Here is a 14,733-nt window from a genome sequence, read left to right on the forward strand (position 1 = left end):
TTTATAAGTACAGTGCGACCAAACTTATATAGTAACACAAAATGAACAATGAACCTGTGCTATGCAGTGATACTTCTGAAGTATTTTCAATGTCATGCATGGCATCTGTGCTTGTTGATTCACCCTTCTTTAGTCATTAGACTAAACAAAGTTTAAAAGATTTTTACATAGTAACATCATTTCACTAAAAAAACAAAAAGTTAATAACTCAATGTATGTAATAATACATCAATATATTACACAAATAGCTGTATTTTGAACATCAAGAGATTAAAAGTAACAACAGTTTGGAGAAAAAATCTTCATGAGCTCAGCAAGCTCCGAGCAGCTTCCAAACTCAGTTCTTCATCCACCTGAAAGTCGTAAAGTTTTCCAGCGTCAAGTTACAGCACAAATTCTTAGGTAATGGGCTTAACACGAAATAGAAACACACTTTTACCAAACCCAAACATGCAGAAAGCAGGAAATTTTCTGCTTGAGTTAGTGTACTTACAAGTTTCCTGTAAACTTGTCGAAATGTCTTGCAAAATTCTTCTGCTTCTGCTGGATTCATCTGTGTAAAAAGCCAGACCAAACCCTTTGTTAGTCACAGACGAGACCACGTTTGGTCTTTCATAGTAGGATGAGATATTGTCAGTTGTCTAGTGGTCAATGATGTGGAACGGAACTATGGGGGATCAAGGTTTAATTTACAGCAGACGCAAAAATATTGATTTCTTCCATTTGCCAAAGCTTGATGGATAGAGTTATTTGATACATGTGCTGGTAGGAGGTAAGAGATTAGCAGGTACCCGATAGAATAGTCGAGGTACGTACAAGCTAACTCATACACCACCATCAGGGAAAAAGTATTATAGCAGGATTAAATATTGCACACAAACCATCTAATGAAGTTCTGTTCAGAACATTCTCAAACATCTCACTAGGGTTATAATTTTTGTAAAGATGTCCTGTTTCAATAATCTTCCTCAGCAAGATATGGAAAGAAACAAAAAGGCATCCAATGCTTGTTATCACTTTTAAATATCCGTCATTCTCCCCCCTCTGTGAGAACCTTAATCAAGGAGCACTCTAATCACCAGCATATACCATTTTGCTCATAAGATGACTGACTTAACAAAAGGAGACTCCTTGCTTGGTCATTTAGCAGCTTCATTCATAGCTGTTCTGATCTAATCCCCCTAACCAAAGCATAATGTTAAATAGACCTTCGGCCTAACTCAAAGCTAATAGCTAAGCTCAAAGAAAGGAAGCTTGCTAAAGAGTCCAAATTCTCCTCATTCCATGTATGAGGGACTCAAAAATGTAAGAGCCCCACATTGGATATTAAATAAGTAAATCTCCTTATATGGTCTTGGACAATCCTCCCTCATGAGTTAGATTTTGGGTTGAGTTAGGCCCAAGATCCATTTTTTTACATGGTATCTGAGCCAAGATCAATCCATTTTTTAGTTCACCGAAGTTGGGCCCCATACTATATTATCCACACTCAAATTAACGAGGTCTGGGCATGTCGGTGAGTGTAAGAATCCCACATTGGATTTGGAAGGGGTAATTGACCTCCTTATATGTTCTAGGACAATCCTCCCCATGTGGGCTAACCTTTGGGGTTGAATATGCCCAAGATCTATTTCTTTACACATAATATGACTCTTCACTTAACGTGGTGTAGTTTTCGCTATAATGTTTCGGTCTTCTAGGTCAGACAAATTTCCAGGGTTGGTCATTTGAACTTTGATTTCTAATTTGCTTCCTAACACCTCTAGTTGAGCAATCCCTGAATGTTGCCACCAAATTCAACTACTTCTGGGGGCGCATGCTACCTTGAAAATGGGCAAATTGACACTTCATGCCTGTTGTTGCTTTAACTTGCATCAGTACTTCACCAAATAACCACTCAATTTCCCTTCTAATCTATTGATTTAGGAGTTTTTATAGTAATCCTCTTTGATCACGAGGAAAAATTACCATTAACACAAATTTTGTCGATATTTCACCAAGTAAAATCATTTAAGACCAACCAAGTGAGAGAATCATGTTATATGATGTATAGTTTATTTACAAGTATCATTATTATTTTTTTTATGACAAGGGAAACCCGCAGCCGCTACCCTTTGGGTGTGCACAGGGTAAAACCCTCGCTCCTATGCAATAGCTCGCAAACCACATAGAAGAGGTAACCGCACTAGGCAAGCCTGGTGCGACGAGCTTGACCCAGAAGGCAAACCCCTTGCTTTCGCTGGCAAGGGGTTTCGAACTTGAGACCTCCAACATGGAAGTCCCAAGCCCAAACAAGTATCATTATTATTACTCCCCTACTATCTTATTTTTTGATTTTATCATCACCTGCTGTTTGCTTAACTTTCAGCTAGCATATTATTTGTTGTCAATACTGTTCATTTATCATTTTTATGGCTTCTTCACTACTGTATTTCCTTTCCAAACCTGCTCTATTATGCTTTACTTGAGCCGAGGGTCTTTCTAAAACAACCTCTCTACCTTCACGAGGTAGAGATAAGTCTTTGTAATCCCCGCCCCCCTCAGACGCCACTTGTGGTATTACACTGGGTATGTTGATGTATAGACATAAGGAAACACTAAAATGAGTGAACGCATGCCATCTGCTCGAGCAATTAAGAGGTGTTAAGTATCTGCTCAAGCAATTATATGAAGGACCAGCAAGTCCAAAGCAATAAGACTTGTTAATAGCCCTTTGCAGTATATACAGGCATGTATTCAAGCCAAAGCAAATTTGAATCTACTAGGTTTGGCTGAACAATATCTGATAACACAGCATTGGGAAATTGTTCATGATGACTCTATGCAAAAATTACATAACAAACAATCACAACAGGAGATACCTTTTTCTCCGCAGCTGCTTTTAGTTTGCCCCAAAATGCTTCTGTAACATGAAAGTGATTCAGTAATTGAGATCTTTCCAAAGTGGTGTAAGATATACAGATGAAGCAATCTCAATATAGCCCTAAAACTTTATTGCCATTGATCATTACGAAATGGGCATTCATAAATAATTTCAATCTCTGATAAGAATAAAATAAATGGGTATTGAATTTCACTTCCCATATGTAGAAGTTTAGATAGGGTTTGAAACTTAAATTCTGACAAGAAGATTTGCTACTGAAACTTTAGGGGGGATTCCATAATGAGAAGAAAAAGAAAACAGTAATTTAAGACTGATTTGCATGATAAGAGAGTTGGAACCAAGACCCTAGATTTATTGCCAGATATTAAATGATATATCAATCTGAAGATATATACACTTCAGAAATGAGGGCACCCATAACAAACTAATAGAATGGGTTGTATTGTTACCAATTTCAAAATAAAATAAAATAGAGCAGGATGTTTAGTATTTATGATCTAACAATAGCAATATTTTCGTGCAGGTTGAATAATTCTAGGGACATTGTAAACAGAAGTTTTTGGTCATTTTCCAGAAAAAAAATAACTGATAATGTCATAACATACCACCATGGCCCATTGCTCGAGTATTGGACTCTACTGCACCTCCCTTACTCTGACCATCTTGCAATTGCTTCACCTGATACAGATTTTGGCGTAAGAAGAAATAATCAAGATCTGAAAACAAAGCTTCAGACAATTATGTGTTGAAAAGTTTCTGCCCTACCTCCTCTTTCTGCTTGGACTGGGAAGTTGATTGACTTGACGCATCCAAATCAAGCTGATGGGAGACGAATAAAATGCAAAGGAGAGTTGGGAGGTAAGATTATATATATGGAATAATATGCACTGAGAAACTGAAGAAGAAAAGAAACCATCAGTAATTAAATGACTGCACTAGATGAGATCAATATGATGGGGATAAGCATGACAGAGATGTGGATATACTTGTCTATTCTCGCTTTTACACCACAGATATTTGTAGAGTCTCATATGTGCACAACCATTTCTATTTTCCCACTAGATAGGTTGAACATGCTGAGGAGTTGGCAATTCTACCACTTTCACATCTTCCTCATTTTCATCCCAAAAAAGAGGTAATGCCACAAGAATTCAATTAATTCCCAATCACTCTCCCCATTTTCGGACCCTAGTTAAAAGACTAAGGTATTCTAGTGTATAGAAGCATGTAAAACATATGATTAAGATGGCAAGCAATGAAATCAGACAAGAGAATTCCTCCTTATTGTCTGGGATAACAGCTGAAATCCCCAATTATATCACCGAAAAGATATTCCTTTCCAAAGAAAATAGAAGACCAATAACTAATAAGCCTTCAGGGCTGGTATAGAGTGGATTTTTTTGTTGGGATCCGAAAAGTTAATGAGTATTTCAACTGTACATTCAGGACAGAAAGAATCAAAATGAGGAGAATTGTTATTTATTGGTGTAACATAAATCAAAAGTGATGATAATTATATTACTGTATAAAAGCAATAGATGGATATAAAGACAGTGTTAGCCTATTAATTCTTTCGCACTCCAAAGGAAAATGATAACAATTAAGATAATGGCTTTGAAAGCTCATTTGAACTCCACCATTGGGTTCATACACTACACAAACTCACAGGCCATTGCCCATTGAGTTGCTAGGACCACCACGACTATGATTAAAATATAAGCACGTGATTTTGATCCAAGATTCCATAAAGAAAGTTAGGATAACCAAACAACGACAACTTTAGCACGCGAGTTCTAAGTCTTGATTAGCAAAAGCAAAACTCAAAAATTAAGAGAATTATTTTACTTCATCATTGTAAGCTTGTGAACAACCCAAGTGGAAAATTGATGATAATATAGAAACTGAGAATGCTTACTAAGCTCCAAATTTCAAGAAAACTACATCATAAACATGTCTCCTACAGTACTACAAAAATTACTAAAGAACAGCCAAAATAACAAGATTGTCCAACGACAACTTGAATCAAGTCGACATATAATAACCTTAATCACCCTACTTAATACCTTAATGCTTACTAAACCCCAAATTTCAAGAAAACAACATCACCAACATGTTTCCTACAGAACTACAAAAAATACTAAAGAACAGCCAAACAACAAGATTTCCAATAGCAACTTGAATCAAGTCAACATATAATAACCTTAATCATTCTACTTCATACCTTAATGCTTACTAAGCTCAAAATTTCAAGAAAACTACATCATAAACATGTCTCCTACAGCACTACAAAAAATACTAAAGAACAGCCAAAACAACAAGATTGTCCAACAGCAACTTGAACCAAGTCAACATATAATAACCTTAATCACCCTACTTCATACCTTAATGCTTACTAATCCCCAAATTTCAAGAAAACAACATCACCAACATGTCTCCTACAGTACTACAAAAAATACTAAAGAACAGCCAAAACAACAAGATTTTCCAACAGCAACTTAAATCAAGTCAACATACAATAACCTTAATCACCCTACTTGAGGACTTTTTAAAAATAAAACAGTAAACAAAAACTATACATCAGCACAAAACTCAGTTCTGGGTATCCAGATTTACAAAAGATCAATTGGACTAAACTATTTTCTTCTACTTACAAGAATTCTAAAAATAGCTCCTTTACACCAATAATGAAGAGACAGAATCAAACTTAATCTTCTTGTATCTAAACAATCACCCTAAACACCCAAAAAAGAATTTAATCAAGTGGGTATTAAGTGAAAGAGATAGTAAATCAGAACCCAGTTTTTCAATTTTCAAGAATGTACTAAAGATTGGATTTTTATAGAAAACAAAGAGTGTATCAAGATAGATAAAAAGGAGAGGGCTTTGTTTACATAATAATCAGGAGAGCGAACGGCTGGGAAGAGCTCAAGAAGGCGTTGAAATTCTTGTTCATCCATATTCTTGATCTCTCTCTATCTCTCTGCTGCGCTAAAACCCCCCTTTGCTTCTTCTTTTTTACTGCTGCCTTCTGATGTCTGGAGTCTATAGACACTCCATCTTTTTATGTTGTCTCTTCTATTTTTATGTTTTCCAATTTTTGACCCGACTGGAGATCCAACCTCATCTCGAACCCGACTCTCAACCTCGATTTATTACTTGACTTTTAATTTCAATCTCGATTCACAACTCCAATTTTCGTCTCGGCTTTAATCTTTTAAGTATATTTCATAAAATATTTTTTTTATACCAAACGTAATCTTATTTTATGTGTTTTAGTTTTTGATTGAACAAAAATTAGAAAAAATAATAATTTATATTTTAAATTTAAATGTGCGAAAATGTTATACTTTTAAGCCTATCATATATGATAATGAAATTTTAAAAAAATATTAAATATAAAAAATAATTTTCTTTTTTAAAATAAGTAAAACAAATCTTTTTTTGACGTCTCTGTCTAATGGTTTTATTAATAATAAAATAAAATCCTTAACGTAAATAAGTACAAGCAAGGGGACCTTATGGCTTACGTTACAAATCCTAATGAGATTACAAGGCTATATTAATCAACAAGAATGAAGAAAATAAGATCTAGAGAAAATTAAGTATTCTATGATCATCATAGAGTTAATGATACAATCTATGATGATATTACAAATAAGGATGCTTAAATAATGTAAAACGTCATGAAGAAGGTTGAGTTATTAATCTCGAACTTTCTTGTATATATGTATGAACTAAAAGAGATAGTTTGTCTATCTAAAGGAATCTGGAGTATTTTCCGCTTGTCTTCTTCAAATTTGTCCAATAACACTTGATAGTTTATCACTTTCTCTTAGATTTATTGGATCTTGTTGAAATTGGTTGCACTATCATATGATTCTGCTTGGCCATTCGCATGGTAGATGCCTTGGAACAAATTCTTCAATGTCTTACCATCCCAACTTTGTTGCCTACCATGTGTCTTCCTTTTGCTTTTATAACTTTCACTTCTTTGTTGTCCAGATGAAAGACCGTCATCTCTAACCACTTTATCAAAGAATATATCCAACATATTATCTTCCTCATTCTCCTCAAATAATTTCTTTCCCAACTCAATACATTGACTAAGCCCGGAGGCCAAGTCCCCAACTCATTCATCTTTGCAATCACATTTTTAGGCACAAATATTGAAGCTTCTGAACTTAGTTTGCTATTCAAAGGAGGAGGTGAAACATGTTCTTCTTCATCAACCAAATCATCTCACCTAGGAGCACATATCTCACCTTGATTTTTCTTAAAACTAATCAATTCACTTGTCGAACTAGCATGAGAGAGTGATAACATACCTTTCTCCATGCAATGCTTTAGTTAAATATTTCCAGTAGTCGATAATGGTTCAAACACATTTTACGTTGGTAAAATTAAATTAGAATCAACACACAATTAAAGATTCTCTATCACACCCATTTCCTGACTTTGAGAATTACTTCGACCTATCGAGAAACCAATACGATTACCAACTAATTTTTTGTGTACAATCATAGTCCAATTTGGAGATGTATTCTCTTCACTATTGAAATTTTCAGCTTGCAAGTCCACATGTTTTAAAGCTGTGACAATTTCCATGTTGGTGTACAACAAATTTCTTTACCTATAAAGCATCGTATTGTGCAATTCTTTTGTTACTCTATGTAGAAAAATTCTTGATGATGTCACTAAACTTCTACACCAACTCTGTCTTGTCCAAGATCACCAAATATAAACACTTATTTTCAGTAGCATTGCAATTTAATTGTTGTGCAGGATCAACTTGCAGTGTATTGACTAAAGTTTTTGAATTAGTGATATATTGTCCAGCAATATCTTTAATCACAAGCCTCACATCAGTAGCATTTTAGTTTCCAACACCATTGTTATTTAGTTGCTGCCCAGAATCGACTTGCAACGCTTGCTGATAATTGCAAACGTACACCAGAAACATTCATTTGTTGTTGCTACATTATCTTTCCAGTAGGATCAAGAGTTCGATTCCCTGAAGTCGCTACAACACAGGTATTTGATTCTGAAATTCTAATTTCAAGGGGTAGGTCTCAAGATCTACATATTTTCCTTTGCTCTATCCAACAACATTAGGATTAATTCCATCAGTAACAAGAAGGTGATTTCCACCGATTGCTCTTGTAACAATAGCCAAAGAATTATCCCTGATAGAATTAAAGGAACAATGCCAACACAAGTTGAACAAACATAAAGAAGGAGAATAAGGAAGTATGAATCAATAATCACTTTGTATTAGATATGCTGAGATGAGCAGCTTGATGTTGTCTAAATAAAGGCATGTTCATTTTCACAGACGGTCACAAATAGATTATTTTTGGTCATATTTTGATAAGTATACACTATAGAAGTGGCATCTCTTCTACTCTATATTCTGGTTTTTGCACTTCTTGATGAGACCATTTGATCACATCTGGGAGTGGTTTACCTTCCTACATCTTGGATGCATCTGCTGTTGCTCCGCTCAAAGCAATGGCTGCTTTGGATCCGGATGGGCGGCCCAAATGCTTACTGATGAACTCCCCGGCTACCAGGAGTTTCTGTAGATCCACATTGGTTTTAATCCCGAGACCATTAAGCATGTAGACAACATCTTCCGTTGCAACATTGCCAGTAGCTCCTTTGGCATATGGACAGCCTCCGAGACCAGCAACTGAGGTGTCGACTGTGCTAATACCCATCTGTGGACAATACGACAAACAGTTATGCACTAAAAAACAGCAACTCCATGACTAGAACCAGTGGTGGAGCCACAGGTAATGAGGGGTTCAATTGAATCTCCTTTGTTGAAACTAGCGTGAAGACAATTGTGTATATTCAAAAATTTAATCCTCGACATAAGAGAAGCTTTTTGTGTAGTGGTGTGGTTCGAAATTGTACTAGTCACAGATTTGAGTCCCAGGAGTGGTGTTCATGCATCTTTCTGTAGCTCCCTAGTAAGAATTCTTGGCTCCGCCACTGACAATAACTACCATTTCGTGCTTTTGTTGAGCATGGCTATTAGTCCAATCGGAAATTTATTGACTAGCACTCTATGTACATAATTCAAATGCAATGAGAAAAAGTAAATATGGATGTGACATAAAATGTTAGATTTTATGGTCATTGGCAGTATTCGGTAAAGATAAGAATGAAAATTTTGGACTGACAGACAGAAGTTCATGGAAGAAAAAAGGACTATTTCTTCATCCAGTTGTCAGAAAAGTCTGCCCCCATGGTCCTAGCTTTGTGCAGACATGTGGAATTTGTTCCGCTCTTATTTTGGTTGGAGAGGTTAGGCTTCACTAGAGGCCTTCCAACTTTGTATTTCCCATCCGTAATTCATAGAATCTCGAGTAGGTTTGAGAAAAAACAAAACCTGTACGGGAGGTCATTGGGAAGGCACATTGAAATTATGAGGCGCTTAGCTCTACTTTCTTAACTAAAGACAGTACTCATAATCATGAAAAACCGGAGGGAGTATAATCTCTTTTTAACAACTTATACACCAACATTTACTGGTTTCCCAATTCTAGAAACCTATCCTCTTCATGATTGTTTTATAAATAAAAACCAGAAGTTCTGACTTCTAACTAGTGTTCAGCAGCTTAAAATTTCAAATGTTTAATTAATATGACATGCGGTTACTTGTACATTTGGATTAAGATATATAGAAAGCTAGCATGAAAGAATTGCATGTCTTCAACTAGATTTCCGCTAAAAGAACTTACTTGGAGGGAAACCAAAATATTTGAAAGAGACTGTCCATAGGTATCATGAAAATGCACAGCAAGCTTTTCAACAGGAACCACAGCCATCACAGCTTCAAGCATTGGAACAACAGTTCCTGGAAAGAAAATAAAATAACATGGAACAGACGTCAAGTCACTTCACAAATTTAATTTTTAGAAATTCTGTTTATTGTCTCTAACCAACCCTCCAATTGCGAGTAAAATTTGAAGCTATAGTGCAACTCTAAGTTGCATTTTTAGCACAATATGCTTGGTCACACTGGGAAAATACCTTTTTTTTAGCAATACAATACTTTAGCTTTGGACCCTAAACATAGAAATATTTCCGCAACATAAATAGCATATCAGTTGAATCTCAATGAAAGAACTAAGGCATTTTTCAATTGTAATGCAATACATGATTTAAAATATTACCTGGAGTAGCAATTCCTATTGTGTCTCCAAGGGAAATTTCGAAACATCCCATGTCATGAAGTTCCTTTGCTACATATGCCACTTTTGAAGGTGAAATCGCTCCTTCAACTGGGCACCCAATAGCACAGGATACATATCTGCCGAGCATGGAAAGATCTGATTTAACTTTGTACCACGTATGATGGTAAGACATAAATGTTACACGCTGCAACATCCAAGCCGAAGCAAACTAAACTAAGATTTCTAATCTTTTTTCCGCCTAGAGAAATATTGAAGTCCACATCATGTCATTATTTGACTAAGAAAATCGAATTTAGAGAACTGAGTCCAATTAGATGACTCGCTTCAAAATAATTGTCAGAAGACAATGATTCAAAGTAGCGGTGATAACAGAAAAGAAAGAGCAATTCCTTCAATATAAAAATATGCCAACATAAAATGCATGTCCAATTTACAGAACCTACTTCAGTACTGAAGGAAAAATGGAACTAATTCAGCCTTGTGCTCAAGTATCAGATCTTTCATTACCCGCGAATTGGTATTGCCAGCTTTTTGGCAGCAGATGTAACAGCTCGATATCGAACAAGGCTCTCCTCAATGCTGCAATTAATGTTTGACTTTGAGAAAGACTCTGAAGCTGATGCAAAGACTGCTACTTCTTTCGCCCCGGCTGCAACAGCTGCTTCAAAGCCCTAACAGAAATTCAAATAACACCAATATAATTATAAGAGGAAGAAAGTTGTAGTTCCTCAAGAGCGAGAAAGGTTCCCAACAAGTACTACATACTTTCATATTAGGTGTCAATACAGGCAATCTGGCACCTTCCAGATCCTTAACTGCTTCCATTACATCCTTGGCATCCGACAGCTACAAAAAAATAAACAGGAGAATCAGAAAAGAAAGGACAAGTTTCAAAGAGCCAATGCATAAAACAAAGCTATTGGATTTTCTGATCACTATACACCATAAAACGTAGACTCAAAAGCAAGCTTAAACATCACACAAATTTTGTGATGGAAAAAGTGTACCACCGCAACTGTATGCAAAGAAGTTTCCTTATATATAAATAGAGGAAGAAGTACCTGAGGCACCCATTTTGGAGAAACAAAACCCGTCACTTCAACCACAGGTAGCCCACAAGAGACAAGTTTTTGAATTAATTCAACCTTCACTGATGTAGGAACAGTTTTCTTCTCATTTTGTAGTCCATCCCTTGCACCAACTTCCACTATCTTCACATGATTTGGCATGCCATTGAACAACTGCTACCGGTCAAAGAAACAACCAGTCAGAAATTAAAATGTTTAAGAAGAAGGATACAGGAATCTATGCAAGAAACAAAGATATTGAAAGAAGAGGGGCAAAAAGGACTTCAAAGAATTACCTTGAACGTTTTTCTCACTGTGCTTCTGTGGTTGCTGTAAGATTTAGGTTGACGATCTGTCAAACACTGTGAACGAGACACAGTTCCACATACTATATAATTCTTGCTAAGATTCTTTGACCTTCGACTTGAAATGGCGTTGCGTGATCCATGCCTTCTCCATTTATAGTTCTCTCTCCCATATTCATCATTATCTTCACTGAAGACAAATATATTAGGATAGTCATGCATCATTTACTCAAGCAATTCTAAAGGAAAAAACTTAAAATGTTCAGTATCTACATTGAGATGCCAAGTGTCAAGAAACTTGCTGATAATTTAGATAACAGTGTCTTCAAGACTAGAAAGATGGGAATATTTTTAACAGTTATGGTCCTCCTTTGTCACAAAGAGGATAACATTCTAGCTTCTAATTGTAACAGCTCTGTCTAAACATTGCTCAAGACCTTGATAGACATTAGACAATTAATAATCCAAATAACAACAACAACCATTTTAATAGTAATACAAACAGATTTAGATTATGAATTGTTTTCACAAACACACTACCCTCCCTAGACCCCATTTGTGGGATTACACTAGGTATGTTGTTGTTGTTGTGCAATCATCAAGGAGATAGCTAAGTTTTTAGTATTTACTTTATGCTAATTAGTGATAAAACATATCAGCCTATCTGAACCTTTTTTACTGAAAAACAGATCAGTGGAAGGAGCAGGAACCTTGAAGTTCAAATATAATAAGAATAAGCAAGAGGAATACCTTGGTAAAAAAGGACCGCAAAGTAACTAGTAAAGAAAACCTTTAAACCCGTGCAAACACAAAAACAGTACAAGAAATCGGGAGCATCACTATTTGTCACTAAGTTGTGCATAGAGAAATACTGGAAAGCACCACTGCAATCATGATATATGTTAGCTGTAAGAGTAAAATTTCAAGTACTTACACACAGCTGTTGGAAGAGCTGCAATTTCTCCCATCAGACCAGGAGTCTCCCATTGCCATATCTTCTCCTACAGGCCTGCAGGCACCAGACGAGAACCTCTCTAGCCAATCAATGTTGCTCAAACTTGGCAACCTTTCGAGGTTAAGAGGCTCTTCCAAGCTTGACATTGTTGAAGGGGAGGAAACCACTGGAACCTGAAAAAAAAAACAAGACATAAATTCATCAAGGAAATTTCCAGCTAGAATCAGATCAACAAATATTCATGGGTTTAACCATCTCATACTGTTAAATAATATCAAACTCAAATACAGGTTGCTGATGAGGGTAGAAAATTAATAGTAAAAGAGTCTGTAGGAAATCTGCATTGCAGTATAATCATCAGGAATGTTTGTTGTTTTGTCAAAGCACATAGACTTAAAGCAAGACAAAAGTAAGCGCTTTGCCTTACCAGCACTCATTATCTTTATCCAGATTTTAAAATTAATGCAAAATGAAACAGCAAGTAAATGTAAGAGAGAACATCCAACCGAGAAAAGCAACATGGATACTGATCCTAAATATGGTTTAGAGAAATCCAGAAGATATTAATTAACAGACCAGATTTCCTGTGTAAGATCATATTTTGCGTGGATCCCTGTTTACAATTAAGGATTTGCAACACAGAAATCAATCTATTAGATTATTAGCAAATTCAGAAGATATTAATTAACAGACCAGATTTCCTGTGTAAGATCATATTTTGCGTGGATCCCCGTTTACAATTAAGGATTTGCAACACAGAAATCAATCTATTAGATTATTAGCAAAGATAAAAATCTATCAGAAAACAGTAATGGAAGTAAGATTCTCCCAAAACATTTATTATCAGGGTTTCCAAGTATTCCTTCAATGTTGAGTCTCATTGAGTGCCTAGCAATCAAGTTTTATTGCATAAGCATTCCTCACTTCTTAGACTAAACCCATCCATATACTTTTATACAAAATTAAACACATAAAGAGGATATCCACAAACATCTGACATTAATCAATTTATCCCTCAAATTGTGCAATACAGAACTATCATGAGAATCAATATTTATTTAAAGGGAACCATACAACAAATGATCAACAGAAGTAACCAAAGTTCAAAATCTCTCACTCCCTAAAATGCAATGCACCATTCCCAATTCCCCCTAAATGACAGGAACTATGTAAGCAGGAACCACATAAACTGTATATGATGTTTGGTCTCTTCTACAAGACTGGAGTATCAATTGACAGAACCTGAGCCAGCTATGCACCATAATTCACTATTATTTATCATCAATAACAACAAATAAGGATTTCACTCCACATGAACTATGCACCCTTTTACATCAGAGTCACAACTTCCTTCCAAAAAAGATAAATTTCACAACTTTCTTCCAAAAACATGTAAAATTCTACTCTGTCCTTTCCATAACATCAACATCACAACTTTTTTCTAAGATACATTTTTTCCTACTCAATCCTTCCCATAACACATCAAGATCACAACTTTCTTCCAATATGAACAAATCCTTACTTAGTACTTTCAAGAAAACAAACTCATAACCCAAGAAAATTAACAAAGATTCAAACTTTAACATGTATTCTTCTAAATCCTCATCTCAATCTCAAATTCCAACTACCCAAAACAACAAAACAACCAATTTCCAGTCTTTAATTCTTTTCCACAAAAAAACAAACATGGGTTCAGCAGAAAAAAGACAAAAACTCACCTGAAATCAAGAAAAGGGTCAATACAAGAATCAAAAACTCCAACTTTTCTGGGGTTTTCTCAGCTAATCTTTCCTCTTGTGTTTGTGGGGTTTTTCTTAAAAACACAGAAGTAGAGAAAGAGACGGAAAAAGGGTACCCCACAAAGGAAACGTGATGGGAGAGTTGTTGGTTCTCTTTCTGTGTTTGGTAATCAGTAGCTAATATATATGGTGTGTGTACAAAGTTAAAGTATTTGTGAAAAACAAACTTGTCTTTGTTTTACTACTACTTTCTTTCTTGTGTTCTGAATTGAATTGCCAACAAATTGGAGGGAGTAGGGTGGGTGGGGTAGGGGGCTATTAAGACAAGGGTGGTAGGTAGTTATGAGTTAGGCAGTTGGTCAAATTCTTTGCACTAATATTTATTGGCATTTAACTCATAATTCACGCTTCGCCTCTCATAGTATTTTCTTGTCGTTACTGTCTCCGTTGTTGTTTATGCCTTTTTTCTTATTGGATGTTATGTTATATATTGTTCCCTCCTCTCTTGCTTGGTTTGGTTGTACTTGAGCCGAGGGTCCACCGGAAACAGCCTCTCTATCTCTACGAGGTAGTGGTAAGGT

General features: G+C 35.7%; 2 protein-coding genes across 4 annotated transcripts; both read right to left on the bottom strand.

The window, feature by feature from the left end:
* Positions 1-128: 128 nt before the first annotated feature.
* LOC125844322 (uncharacterized) lies at positions 129-5,944 on the bottom strand. The gene is made up of 6 exons (XM_049523612.1): positions 5,776-5,944; positions 3,650-3,703; positions 3,490-3,562; positions 2,862-2,902; positions 494-553; positions 129-353 (listed from the first exon to the last, which is right to left on the bottom strand). Exons 1-6 carry the CDS (start codon positions 5,839-5,841, stop codon positions 303-305), a joined length of 345 nt encoding a protein of 114 aa, XP_049379569.1. The 5' UTR covers positions 5,842-5,944; the 3' UTR covers positions 129-302.
* A 2,192-nt stretch (positions 5,945-8,136) lies between these two features.
* LOC125844394 (hydroxymethylglutaryl-CoA lyase, mitochondrial) lies at positions 8,137-14,368 on the bottom strand. 3 transcript variants are annotated; one of them, XM_049523709.1, is made up of 9 exons: positions 14,269-14,368; positions 12,393-12,586; positions 11,450-11,648; positions 11,148-11,327; positions 10,852-10,932; positions 10,594-10,757; positions 10,066-10,202; positions 9,631-9,746; positions 8,137-8,601 (listed from the first exon to the last, which is right to left on the bottom strand). In XM_049523709.1, exons 2-9 carry the CDS (start codon positions 12,557-12,559, stop codon positions 8,353-8,355), a joined length of 1,293 nt encoding a protein of 430 aa, XP_049379666.1. In that variant the 5' UTR covers positions 12,560-12,586; positions 14,269-14,368; the 3' UTR covers positions 8,137-8,352. The 3 variants fall into 3 exon arrangements, with proteins under 3 accessions (XP_049379666.1, XP_049379664.1, XP_049379667.1); XM_049523707.1 differs by having other exon boundaries at positions 14,132-14,342; XM_049523710.1 differs by having other exon boundaries at positions 12,393-12,579; positions 14,132-14,317.
* Between the last annotated feature and the right edge of the window lie 365 nt (positions 14,369-14,733).

The sequence above is a fragment of the Solanum stenotomum genome, chromosome 11 (genome assembly GCF_019186545.1).
Source record: "Solanum stenotomum isolate F172 chromosome 11, ASM1918654v1, whole genome shotgun sequence".
NCBI classification, from domain to species: domain Eukaryota; kingdom Viridiplantae; phylum Streptophyta; class Magnoliopsida; order Solanales; family Solanaceae; genus Solanum; species Solanum stenotomum.

What these genes read in the sequence shown, in the direction of transcription:
- LOC125844322 (XM_049523612.1), bottom strand. Translation starts at nt 5,841, where the DNA reads ATGGATGAACAAGAATTTCAACGCCTTCTTGAGCTCTTCCCAGCCGTT. An exon ending in TTCGCTCTCCTGATTATTAT is followed by an intron (nt 3,704 to 5,775) that starts GTAAACAAAGCC and finishes GTCTCCCATCAG; the next exon opens with CTTGATTTGGATGCGTCAAG. An exon ending in GACAAGTTTACAGGAAACTT is followed by an intron (nt 354 to 493) that starts GTAAGTACACTA and finishes TACGACTTTCAG; the next exon opens with GTGGATGAAGAACTGAGTTT.
- LOC125844394 (XM_049523709.1), bottom strand. Translation starts at nt 12,559, where the DNA reads ATGTCAAGCTTGGAAGAGCCTCTTAACCTCGAAAGGTTGCCAAGTTTG. An exon ending in AGCTCTTCCAACAGCTGTGT is followed by an intron (nt 11,649 to 12,392) that starts GTAAGTACTTGA and finishes ATTTGTCTTCAG; the next exon opens with TGAAGATAATGATGAATATG. An exon ending in TATTGACACCTAATATGAAA is followed by an intron (nt 10,758 to 10,851) that starts GTATGTAGTACT and finishes AATTTCTGTTAG; the next exon opens with GGCTTTGAAGCAGCTGTTGC.